This window comes from Cryptotermes secundus, unplaced genomic scaffold, assembly GCF_002891405.2.
Source record: "Cryptotermes secundus unplaced genomic scaffold, Csec_1.0 scaffold1379, whole genome shotgun sequence".
NCBI lineage: Eukaryota > Metazoa > Arthropoda > Insecta > Blattodea > Kalotermitidae > Cryptotermes > Cryptotermes secundus.
The window spans coordinates 354,179-367,956 of NW_019718634.1; the positions used below are offsets into that span (position 1 = coordinate 354,179).

The following is a 13,778-nucleotide window of genomic DNA, read 5'->3' on the forward strand; positions in this document are numbered from 1 at the left end:
GTCGCACTCAAACACGCCAATTACGCCAGTCCCCTTTTATGTGAGCATTCTTCCTACATACATTTGTGTATCGTGTTCTGTGTTGTGTTCTGCTTCTGTTACTGCGTGCGTTGTACTGCTCTTGCTCCTGTTACTGCGTGCGTTGTACTGCTCTTGCTCCTGTTACTGCGTGCGTTGTACTGCTCTTGCTCCTGTTACTGCGTGCGTTGTACTGCTCTTGCTCCTGTTACTGCGTGCGTTGTACTGCTCTTGCTCCTGTTACTGCGTGCGTTGTACTGCTCTTGCTCCTGTTACTGCGTGCGTTGTACTGCTCTTGCTCCTGTTACTGCGTGCGTTGTACTGCTCTTGCTCCTGTTACTGCATGCGTTGTACTGCTGGATATCTTCGTGAAGCTTGGTACTAGCGTTATTTCATTGGAAGCAATCCCGAAATCTTATATTTGTTGTTGTTCGCTTGTTGCTTATATTGTTTACATTTCGACATCTCTCTCGAAATGTAGGTGGAATTCTACCGAACTACACGGCGTCACACCTAAGGGTGTTGTAATACCTGATTCTGTAAATATAAAAAAACCGTGATTTTAGTCCGCAAGCGACCGAGCGACCGCCGCTTGTCGGCGAAGTTAGTGCAAACTTGAGGGTATATATATTATTTATTATACTGCAATTGGGTTTTAGCCCGGTGGCAGTAGTACACAATAGGACACAACAGACAAGTAACACACATTACACTAAGTGACAACACGTTCAAACAAAACACAATACACAAAACACAACAATAAGGACATCCTACCACAGTGAATACAAACCAAATACGATTAACAACTACAACAATTACAGAGAGGGCGTCACGTGGTCAGCGCAGCATATCCTTGAAATATCTATTCAATTGTCATCGCGAGGCTGAGTGGACCCCGTTCCAGACCCACTACTTCTCAGAAAAAATCTGGTAGCGCCTGGAATCGAACCCGGACCTCTGGATCTGTAGCCAGGAAAGCTGACCACTAGACCACAGAGGCGGTCAAATACCTTATCTTGTAAATAGTTAGGTTAAACCCTCACGAGATGTCAGGACAGGTCTACCTTTAATTTACGATGCTATATACCAGAGATATACTGAAAGGATGGGCCGGTTTCAAAGCGATATATATCGTTTGTAGCAATGAAAGTGTTAACATTTGTTATTTTATATGATTAGCTTATAGCTTGTAGTTTCAACAGTTCATCAGCAGACAACAGACGATCTTTCAGCTATTGAGATGTGTTTCCAGTAATAAAGGGCTGGGGAAAGGAGACTTGGTTACAGAATATTTGGCAAAAGGTTTGACTGCTGGTGTCGTTAATCTTGCAGTTAAATGGTTCGGAACAAGGGGCTGTATTGAGCCGTCGGGACGCCAGAGTCCGGAAACGCAAAGGCAAGACAGATGCTAGTTGTGGCGTCGAGACAAGAGAGCGTCTCACCTGTCGCAGGGAAGACGTTACGGTGGCAGTGTTCCGACGCCTAAGCGCCTAACTGCAAGACGTTTCCCAGATTTTCTTACTTTAAAAACTCCTTTGTCCTAACCACCGGCAAGAACGTCCTCATAGTTGGAAATAAAGAGTAAATTCTTTCTTGCACTCGGGCGCCGAAAGGATTTCCCTTCCAGTGCAGATCAGCCATATAATTTTCTCACAGGCTTACATTCAAGCTCTGTAGAACCAATTTACTGATCGTCCTAGAATATCCAGGGGGCAAGAAGAATTAATAACAGGTGGGAAGAACTGCCGCTCTCTTTTTGTACCATACAGACCACACAGAAAATAAAACAAAGTAATAGAGGAGACACACAGACACACAGACGGTCTGTTGCCTAGTAACGATAGCGGGGTGACAATGATAACAAGTTGATCTCGCAAAAGTAAAAAAATAAGAGGGATAAACAGATAAATGGACATGAACAGACAGCAAGGTGATCTCATAAGCCTCTTTTTATTTATTTTTTCAAATTAAGGAAAGTAATTAATAAAATCATTTTAGTCTATTTCCCTTATTTTTATAAAAAATAGAAGAGGCTTACGAGATCACCTTGCTGTTTGTGTGTCAGTGTATCAACTTCTGAATGCCGTAACCAATATTTATGAAACTTGGCATGTATACCATGGCAACTGAGCCCGTCTGAACGACATACTCCATAAATTCCTCCCATCAGTCTGCGTCTTTTTACTTGAACCCTTATCGTTACTAGGCTCGGTAAAAACGTTACCACGGCAAGAAATACACATGCAACAATTGTTGGACTCTTCGTTTTCTATGCGGTCCGTGTCGTAGCAAAGGAAAGAATGTGATAGTCCGTCCCAGAACGTCCTATATTTTAGTATTAGTAGGTCTATTCGATAGGTTTGTCTTTCGTTTCCAATTTTTGGGGGGGTTTGAAATGTTCACCGGAGAGAGCAGATATGCAGCTTTTCGCCTCGACCTACATCTCAGTACTGAAGCATAGAGGGCACCACATTAACAAAAATAATATTAATATTTGGTGTATTTGCCTCCCTTTTCAGTTTTGAATTTTCTCCAAAAATCAGATGGAGGGGTATACATCTGACATCACATTACAAAAGGATTTTAATCATCATCATCATGAGTAATCTGTCAGACGACAGGTCCACAGTCTCTTCCAAAACAATTCCTCCACTTAATGCGATCTAGAGCTTTCTCCTTCAAATGACAGTAACCTCTTCTGTCCCCAAGGTCATCCAGCATCTTCTTACGTCTTCTTCCTCGTCTTCTTGTCACTTCTATCCGCCCATCTATCTTTCCTTCGATAGCTTCTTTTAGAAGGCAGTTTCTGCGTAAAACATGACCAATCCAATTAGCCTTCCATTTTCTTATTTCGTGTAGGATATTCCTCTGCTCACTGACTCTAATTAACATTTCTTCATTTCTCACATAATCAGTCCAACTGATCTTCTCCATCCTTCTCCAACACCACATTTCGAAACTTTCCAGATGTTTATGATCTACTGCGAATTTTAATATATGATAAAAATCTTTAGTTTTTCCCCACATTAAAGTGTAAATGTCGAAAGAGTAAGAAGAAGAACACGGTTAATACAATTTAGGCCGTGCCATAGCTCAAGCGGCTAGTCGCTGGCTTCCCACCGCGGCGGCCCGGGTTCGCTCCCGGGTCTGATCAAATGGGATTTGTGGTGGACAAAGTGGCGCTGGGGCAGGTTTTCTCCGAGTACTTCGGTTTTCCGTGCCAATCTTCATTCCACCATAATCACCCGGGGCAGGTACAGTAGGCGAATCAGTGGCCGCCGTGCCGAGTGGACCCAGTTGGACTTCATCCCCCACTAAGCGAATTAAAAAAATTAATAGAATTTTGTCTCTTACAAACCGATGTGTTGATGGCAGGATGAAGCTGTGTTTGCCTGACTCGCCGCCAGGGCCCGATTGCAGCTTCGCCAAGCTCTACGCCGAGAGGGACATCGCAGAAACCTCGGCCAGGCAAGCGGTCAACTCGGAAGAAATGGCGGCCCACAAGGCGTACTCCTGGTAACAAATGCCAGTCATCTAAGCCGGACTGTGGCCACGGGATCTTTCATTTTAGTTGCTTAACACAATAATCGAACTACTAACCTCTAAGCAAATGGATGTAGACTGGACATGTGGATGTAAGAAATCCTAAAATTTAATCTCGAATATTTTGGCCTCAGATTTATAAAGATAGCTATATTAATAGTTCACGTATTGATGAATGTGTCTGTTTATTGCAACATAAAGGGTCATTCTTATGGTTTCTTTCTTGAAGCAAACCGTAGTGCATTATGAAGTTTCTGCCTATAAATTCGTACTTCATTCTTTTAACGACGTGTCTATTAGACCAATCTATTAAGTGCATCTTTAATGAAGTTTATAAGTAACAAAAATCTAACAATTGCATGATATTTACCTGTTCACTGCCCCTGGATAAAACAAATACAGAATTATTTTACTTATCATTAAATGCAACAGGGTGTTGAGGGTAATATTTGGACCGAAGAGAGATGAAGTGACAGGAAGTTGGAGAAAACTGCATAATGAGGAGCTTCATAACTTGTACTCTTCTCCAAGTATAATTAGAATGATCAAGTGAAGGAGGATGAGGTGGGCAAGGCATGTAGCACGAATGGGGGAGAAGAGCAATGCATATAGAATATTGGTGGGAAAACCGGAAGGACTGGGAAGACCAAGGCGTAGCTAGGTGGACAATATTAAAATAGATCTTAGAGAGATAGGATGGGGTGGTATGGATTGGATTGGTCTGGCTCAGGATATGGACCAGTGGAGGGCTCTTGTGAACACGGCAATGAACCTTCGGGTTCCATAAAATGCTGGGAAGTTCTTGAGTAGCTGCAGAATTGGCGGCTCCTCAAGAAGGGCTCAGCTCGATAAGTAAGTATGATTAAATTCAGATTTTATAAACGGAAGTGACATCACGCGTTCTATTATTGTCCACAATGGCGCCGGATGGAACATGAAGTAGATCGCCCTAGGCGTGTATTTTAATCCGTAACGAGAAAACAATTGAAAAAATTAGATAAATTTATGTGTCATGTATGAAATTATGGCAAAAGTCAGACAGACAGACAGACAGACATAAAGATGTTATCGTAGAAACAGCAGTGGTCAATTTCTGATGAACAGGAGAAATTGAAAATGTTGGGAGATTCATACGCAATATAACAGTTGCGGGATATTATCTCTGATATTGTCTGTACACATTAATTTCTTGATTAATACTTTCTGATGTTGTCATATAAACCGGGCGAATCTGTTCATTGAAAGCAAAAACATGGACACATACTTTTCAACTACTTAGACCACGGACAAGTAAGAACTGAAATACTGGGAACCATAAATATGTACGAGATGCAGATAATCTTCGAGTGTGAGTGTTATTAATTGATGAATATGCAGGTATGGGTTCCCTTAGTTCCCTTGTACTGCGGCCACTTCTGGCCTATTGTACCAGCCCCAGATGATAGGTGAGGGTGATTGTGGAGGAATTGGTGGAATGAAGATTGGCAGGGGAAAACGAAGTACTCGGAGAAAACCTGCCCCAGCGCCACTTTGTCCACCACAAATCCCATATGACCAGACCCGGGATCGAACCCGGGACGCCGCGGTGGGAAGCAAGCGACTAACCGCTTGAGCTATGGCGCGGCCATATTGGCCTTTTATGTAGCATAACAATTCTGGTGGGTTTTCGCCCACTTCTATGTAATTATCTCAGAAAATGAACAACCTTTAAAGAAAAGTGTTTGATGTAGGCCTATGAAATGTGTATTTCAGTTTTTTGTACAACTTGCACTCATCCTGATAAATATTTTTGACGAGTTAAGCTCGATGTACGCCCAGATATGCATGTTGTAGGCTTTCATGTAAATTCTGCGTCATTATTGTTCAGTTTTAATATAGGAACACATCTAAACATACCAGTAAAATTTCCAGTCATTGCATGCGTACAGAGGGATGAAGCGGTTTTAATAGGAAATCTGGGGGTGGGGGAGCTGCAAGCGCTCTTAGAAATAAAGGGAAAAATGCGCAGAGAAATAAAAAAAGAACCGGCGAAGCTCCGGCATTTGGCATCGATTGGACTAAGTGGGCTCCCATAGCCATAAAAGTATTACTTCTGTCCGGAAGGTACATTTTCGAACATTAATTGAAACACTAGATGAAGAGATAAGTTTCTCGTGGTTCTCCCTAGCACCTCCAGGAGAATGCCAGGGTAATACCTCGATTAAACTGCGACCGCATCTTTACAACTAATCATTCGACTATCATAGTAATATCATAATCAAACCCCCACCCCAAAACAGGCACTTGATAGCATTTACTGAGCGCCTTGAAAAAATTTACGACTCGGGGTAGGTTTGATTGTTTGTTTGTTTGTTTGTTTGTTTGCATCTTAACAACGCCGTCAGTATCGAGACAAAGCGTCGATAATAGGATCATTAATGAATATGGAGCAGTTGGTGGGATTAGAATTTATAGGGGAGGAAAACCTGGCCCAGTGTCACTTTTCCACATGACCTGACCTAGGCTCGAACACGGTGATTAACTGCCGGAGCCACGGCACGGATTATGAGGTTGAACTGTTTCCATTTCAATTTGTCGAGGAGGAAGAGTTCCATCGACTTTCTGGAGATGTTAAAGAGAACTTCCGCGCAACAACGGCACTTGCTTCTCATTACAGTGGGCACCCACAGTACCAGCTGGTATCGGGCGGGGCGGTCGACTCCTCGGGTGGCGCAGAGAGCCACGTAATGTCCCGACACCACCAGGGCTTCTCCCGTGCCACCGCTGGCAACTCTGGCTTTGTTTATGGCGCTGCCGCCTCCTCGGCTCCTGCAAGTTCCGGGCTGACTGGAGGTCCTACGAGTACAACAGCAGGTTTCGGCCTGAGATCCCCAGCCACCCCAACGGCAGGAGGGTACGTACCCGGACCAGGGAGTGAGTTCCTTCACCACCATCATCATCTGCACCCATCCCCTACTGCAGGGGCAGGCATCGGCAATCCGGCCCATCACCAGGCAGCAGCTCCACCGACGAGCCCGTTCCCTGGTACTAGCTTTCCCGCAACGCATCATCAGGCTTTCTACCCCTACGGGCCCCCACAAGGGTCGTACTACATGTCGCCGAGGTAAGGGACATCCAGGGATGTGAAAGTTGTCGGTATTTTGTAGCTGCAGAGTAAAGGAGTTTAACACAACATTTAGGAAGTTAGTGCCAAATTTTACGGATAGAGGGTGTCGCGTGGTCAGCGCAACAGGTCCCCACGGCCGTTACTTTCGGTTTTCTAGACCGGAGCCGCTATTTCCTTGAAACAGCTCCTCAGCTATCCTCACGACGCTGAGTGGACCTTGTTCCAGACCCACTACTTCTCAGAAAATCTGATAGCGGGACCTCTGAATCTGTAGCCAAGAACTCTGACCACTTGACCACAGAGGCGGCCGGCCTTACATTATGTTGTACATGTATATGTGCTGGAAGGACGTGTGCAGCTGTAAATAATCTGCAGGGGAAAAAACAACAGATCCTTGACAACTGACTGGGGGGAACACCGGCAAATGACATGTACTGCTGACTCTAACCGCGGTAAATGACAGAGCAGTCCTCTCCTCAGAGAGGGCGCCCCACATCGACAATACCGCGGCCGTGTAACGGTTACAAAAATCTAGTCTTGGCCTCAGTTGGGGCTTGACACCAAGACTGACTGGGCGACTGACCGTCGGACGTAATGTGACTTTGACTTTGACCGACAAAAGTCAAGGGAACGTGTCCATGTTGGACATCTGTACAGCTTGTCTACTGACAGTTTCTGTTGTCTCTCTGCGACGCTTCGAGAGGATGACAGTAATGCAGCTCTGAGCTGTTTGCATTCTCAGGAGACAGAGCAGTGTGTTCAACTGTCAATTGTTTCAATCTTCATTTGCTCTATGAAGGTTTATGTATTTATCGCCGTTCACAGTGGCTGCGCGATCTAAGGCATGAATTGCCTTCGCCTGCTGGAACACTGGGGTCGCGGATTCGAATCTCACTCAACGCATGGACGATTTTCTACGTTTATTCTGTGTTTGTGTTGTACTGTGCAGATAGCGGCCTTGCGACGGGCCGATCCCCCGTCGAAGGGGGCCTACCGACTGTCTAAAGACTAAGAAACTGAAGTTAAACGAAAGCGTTTCACGGATGCATGTTGCTTCAGAGGGAGCCGCAGGAATATGAATTAACGAATTTTAAAAACCAAATTTCTTGTAATGGACAATTTCAAGTCATTTTACCCCATTGTACCTGAATGTTACATGTCTTTCCAACATTTCATGAAGGGTTCTCCCCTCCGTCTCCTCCTCCTCCCTCCCTCCTCCTCCTCCTCTACTTCTTCCTTTTCCTTCTTGTACCTCCTCCTCCTTATTCCTCCATACATTACATGAAGTGATTAGATCAATCCAGGAATTCTGATGTACATTTCCTTAACCAGGTGAAAGATGGGGCTGAGAAGATAACAGAGAATTCCTGCTGACTTGCATAGGCTGCCAGATGGAAGTGTTATCTTGCAGATCCAGCCAAGAAATGGTGTACCATGGTCTAAGAAAGATCTACGCGTCTATTTTTGTCAGAAACTTGTTTCCAGCTGCAATTTATTCAGTCAAGTAAAGAAGTTCAAACACTGAATTATGTTGAGATTGAAGGATTCAAATTAGAAATATAGGGATGCACAAATATCAGGCCTGTCGACCTTGGCCTGCATTCCTCTCTTTTGTGGTTCTGTCACTTAATTCAATTTATCTATGACTTTCATATTAAAACACAGAAAACTGTAAAAACTGTGCAAAATGTTAAAAGATCCCCTGTGCAAATGTTATGAATACGCAGTGGCGTAGTTGGTTGAGGCACTGTGCTACAAGCTGGCAGGTCACGGGTTCGATTCCCGATTAGGTCATTGGATTTTTCAGTTAACATAATCCTTCAAGCCACACTGTGGCCTTGGAGTCCATTGAGCCCCTAAGCAAAGAGCGGCCGGCGCGTAAGGCTGACAACCTCACCGCAATCTGTGAGCCGACTGTCTAGAAAATGTGGGAGTCTCGACATCTCACAACCATATTGGCCTCCACAGCCTGTTACAGGGATAGCTTTACGTTTTTTAAAACCAAGGAAAATAAGTGCCATGGCATGAAGGAGCTTTGGAGAATGGAGGTATAGCTCCACACAACTTCTTAACCTCAGCACCAGATGAGGTTAAGTACGTTGGCCCCTTTATCTTTGGAGGATGCCTCTCTCCGTTACTCATTGATTAAAAGTCTGGGTGGTTTGCAGAACTAGTCTGGGCCCTGTGAATCTCTTATTTGTTCCAGGGATCAAACCTCGATTCTTCAATAGCCCAGCCCGTAGCCTAGTTAATAATCTGAAATATTATTTGTGGCCCTTGGAGCCCTACTGTTGTTGATGTGAGGAAAGTGGTAAGTCATTTGGTCTGCCTGTTAATTTTGAAGTAAATCAAATAAAGGTGTTCGCTAGATTTCTATATGCAGAGCAGGTACTCTCCCCTCCAGAATGTATTCAGAAAGCAGCTGCGATAGCTCAGTCAGTATAGAAACTAGACTACTGGCTGGACGATGGAGGAATCAGGGTTTGGTTCTTGGCAAGGTCAAGAGGTTTCTTTCCTACATGTCCAGACTAGTTCTGGGACATACCCAGACTCCTACCCAGTGGGTATCAGGGGATCTTTTCTTGCGGGTAAAGCCTATGGGTTGTGAAGCTGACCACTCACCTCCATCTAGTGCTTAGTTAAGAATGCATGGAGTTGTACATACTTTCTCCCTTATGTCCTTGTGTTGTAGTGCTTAATTAAGTATAGGGACGAGTTTAAGTATTACTTTATCTTTAACATTATCAAGAACCTGGCTTGTTAGTGCAGGTACATGAAAATAATCCAATGTTTTAATGGTTAATGATGAAGTTTAGAAAAGAAAACTGTAACATTTATACTGTTAACTGTGTGTTTTTTGTATGAGAAAATTATGCATAAGTTTTAAGATAGTCCTCTAGAAGTCCCTCAAAATTATGGAGAAGCAATACAAAATGTCTGCAGAATAATGTCAAAAATATATCTGTTGATAAATATTTTAATCTCTGTAAGAATACTCATATTTTATTTTGGCTTGGTTTTGATGTCTTTAACATGGTTATGGTAACCATTGCTGCACTTTGAGACAGGAAGTGAGACCCTGCTTTCACTCGTGGAGCCTTGGACTCAATCCTAGATGGCCTCATATTAGTTTTTTGGTGGACAATGTTTCTTCAGTTTTCCCTTGGTAATCATCATGCCAACATTGCTCATACTGTCACTGCCTTGCAACTTGTGCAGTAGCCCTGACCAGGTAACATATTATCACAGTCTCGTTCTTGAAGTATGGGGCTTCATTTCTGTCCTGGCACTTGACTGGTTGCAGAGTGGGGGCTAGGTATATGAAACTAATTTCAAGTTACTTCAGTTTTACTTAATGGGACTTTGTAATAATGAATTTTATTGTTGTTGCAAAATTCTTAGGCCATTGTATGAATGAAACAAACAATAAAGAAATTTATTTGGATACACAAAGACAGTATGTAAATGTGTTCTCTTGCCAGAGTTTAATGTATATATATATATATTTTTTTTTTAATTTAGCGTGAGACTTGAGATTTTAATGCCAGTGACAGTGGAGATTATTGTCTCCTGAAGATGGAGGCAGCAGGTTCCTCCAATACATTGGCAGTGATGTATCAGATTACACAGTGTCACTTCTTCAAAAGCAGTAATCTGAAAAATTTTGTTTGTCTCTTCCAAAAATTCTCCCTGAAATTTCATTAAACACTGTAAAGTTGTAGTTCATTTTTCAATGTACCGTTTCTTCACACATGTTTCCATTAACCTTGTAAAATGGCAGTTGAAACTATAGGTGTCATCTGCTCTAACACCCAGAAACTACATTTTGCACATATGACTATATGTATATGCATTTTCTATGATTCTCACAATAAACAGTCATCATTTTCCTATTCAGAATTGACCAGTTGGTTGTTCTTATGGAGATGCAGCATTTCCTGTGAGGTACGAACTGAATCCTTAAATATTATTTAGATGAATTTAATGCTTAAAACGGTTAAACATGTAATTTACTGTTATAAACATTATATAAATATGTACAAAATTATTAATGCATTTTTTAATTGCAAACAGAGAATTTTTATTCTTAATACAGTATATTAGACCAATCTGTATGTCACTATATTTATGTAGAATGTGGCTTATGTAATATATCATGGAAAGAATTTTGGTAATTTTTGGGTCCCATATAAACCTATAGATCACAAAAACACTGTTCATTCGTTCATTCATTCATTCATTCATTCATATTTATTTGTTCCATAAATCCATAACCGGCCAAAGGCCTACAGATGCAGAAGAAGTCAATAAAGATTCTTAGCACGACAAGACAAACACAAGTCAACAATATATAATACTGTAGATAGATTATCCTTGAGCCTTTTTATATTTTATCTTAGAAGACATATCAATTTTGCTGGTGTATTCAGCTTGTTTGGAATGTGTGGAAGGTATTCAAACCCGGTACAAGAATTACTGTGAATATTTTTTTGATTAATTTTATAGTAAAAGATGCCATAAAATTATTAACTTACAATTTTCAGATGATTCTACTTTGTTTGTTGCGAACTGTTTTTTTCTATTTGATGTATGTCTTGTTTTTCTGTGAGGATATTTTATAACATAATTTAGTCTGCTAATTTGAGAATTATAGGTTATATCATAAATTAGATTATCATTAATTTCCTTACATACGTTACTGACACTGTATTTCATTTCTGTGGGATTTCTTGCTGATCTCCTAGATGATCCTTCATTTACTAACCTACTTAGGATTTATAGAATGTAAATAAATTCAATTCAAATTCAATTCAACATTAGAACAGGAACTTCACAAATACCAGCAGGCTGCATAATTATAAAATGTAAAGGCTTAGCTTTAGACTTAGGAATGCAGTGTAAGATATTAAAATTATGTATTCTGTATAGTAGCATTTTTTTATGAAATAATATCAAACTGAAGATGACCTACCAAAAGGCTGAAAGCAATATTACTTTGATAAGTGTTAGTATCTCTTTATTGTTCGTAATAAATATGCAACATTTGTGTTTACATGATCTGACTTTGAATAACTGGACTGATTTTGTGATACAGTGTACATGTATGGTATCAAAAATATTGAATAAGTTTGATCAGCTTCATAATGCCAATTTCTGACTTATACGCATATTCCAACATTTCTGCCTTGCCTGCAAATTTTGCTGGAAGTCATATGCTGAACTCCTTTCATTACTGCTGCTGTAATATTGCTCTTGTGGGAAGATGACCTGGTCGCGGAGTGCGGTCGCTGGAGTGGCGGCAGCTGAGTTAGTTGTCTGGTCGCAGTGCGGCAGTTGCCGGAAGTTGCTGGTCGCAGAGTGTGGTTGTTGGTGGGTGGTTGGTCACGGAGCGCGGTCGCTGGAGCGGCGGCAGCTGCACCAGTTGCCTGGTGTGTTGGGCATGTCCACCGGAGAGCCGAGGCAGCTGTCCCTGATGCAGTGAAGAGCCGATGACTCCGAAGACCGATCACTCTGGACTAAGTGTGATGACTGACTGGCTGATGTGGTCACCGATGATTGCTGGGTTGGAGCTGTGCCTGGTCGCAGAGATAGCAGTTGCTGGTAGGTGGTTGGTCGTGGAGCGCGGTCGCTGGAGTGGCAGCAGCTGTGCCAGTTGCCCGGTGTGTTGATATGAGGGCTGACAGGGATGTGCAGCAATGTGCTATTGGCTCAGGAGTGAGTGTTGTCCATTGATTGGCGAAACAGCGTGATAGTGTGTGGGATGTTCCCACAGGCTCAATATCAAGTGATTCACAGCAATGAATTACGGTTGTCTGCTGTGGAACAGATGCCGATATCTGTGCATGAATGGTGTCAGGGGCTTTTCTAAATGTTGGCAGCCAGAAGATTTGCTTACAAATGTACATTTATGTTGTTTAAGACTATTTTTGTGGACTCCCTCAGATTTGTGAGACTGTAATGAAACACAGATGGGGCCACATCTAAATGTAATTTTATTTTTTTTTATCCATGTTTCGTTTTGTTTTTAATTTGATTTTTTCCAAAAATACAGGGTAGCCTAGCTTGCACCCCATGCCAGCGTACGTGTGTCTGTACCACTATTTAGTTTTATTTATAATAATTAATGAGGTAAGTGAACTTTAATATAATTTATATGAATTAAATAGAAAATTTGTTTATTGCATATACCTAGTGTAAAAGTAATAATTACAACATAAGGTACAGTCTTTGAATCTTTGGTAAAGAAGCTATTTACAGACAGTATCTATACTGCAAAGACCAAATGGTTAATCTAAACCTCTTAATCTATTTAAAAAGCAATTTTTATTCTGCATTGTATGAGTGACATGAATTGTTAGAATTATCTTCATTTCATTCATAATCCATGACTAATGGAATCTATGTCACCGTGTGAGGTGAATTTTAAATGAAAAGGTTTAAAAAAAACAGGATGAATTATTTGTTCTGCAGTCTGAATGTAGACCTTGGGTTTACATTGCAAGCAGCACCTGAAAGCAAAAAGCTAAGGAAAATGAGTTAGATTAAGAAAGATGAACTAAATAGAATATACAATTCATAAAAATTTGTTATTTCAAAGTTTGAGATCATCTGATACAGTGATGTTGAAATGTTTTTAAATGGAACAAGTTTTGTAATATACGTGTATAGCGTTGCACACCTGTGCCAACAGTGTGAAACCTTCAGTTTATAGTTCCATGAAGTCAGTATAATTGACTAAACTTAAAACAATGGCACTGATTTTATTGCCTGTCGTATGTGAAAGAGAGTGCAATGTGCTTCATGTGACATACTGACAGTTTTATTTTGCAAATTATAGATATTGAAATAAAATAGTTTTTCTTTTACAGTTATAGCTGAACTTATATTGTACAGTCATCTGTTTGAAAACAAGTGCTCTGTTGATTAAAAAATAACTTGCTGTTTGTGTAAAATTTGAGACCAAACCAATTTCTTTTTTTTGCTGATTTGCAGATCTGGATATCTTGCATAACGCCTGAACCATGAATTTAATTATTGGCCCAGAATCTTTACTAGGATATTATTAAATGTTAATGCAATGCAGATATATCTCATTAATCTTGTTGGAGTA

General features: G+C 41.3%; 1 protein-coding gene across 1 annotated transcript in view; it reads left to right on the top strand.

The window, feature by feature from the left end:
* Positions 1–11,291, top strand: part of LOC111863406 (transcription factor SOX-8-like) — a 52,316-nt gene extending 41,025 nt beyond the window's left edge. Inside the window, exons 5-7 of the mRNA XM_023849707.2 lie at positions 3,394–3,534; positions 6,218–6,664; positions 8,000–11,291. Coding sequence (XP_023705475.1) covers positions 3,394–3,534; positions 6,218–6,664; positions 8,000–8,003 — 592 coding nt within the window. The 3' untranslated portion in view covers positions 8,004–11,291. The remainder of the gene's footprint in view (positions 1–3,393; positions 3,535–6,217; positions 6,665–7,999) is intronic.
* Positions 11,292–13,778: the final 2,487 nt, after the last annotated feature.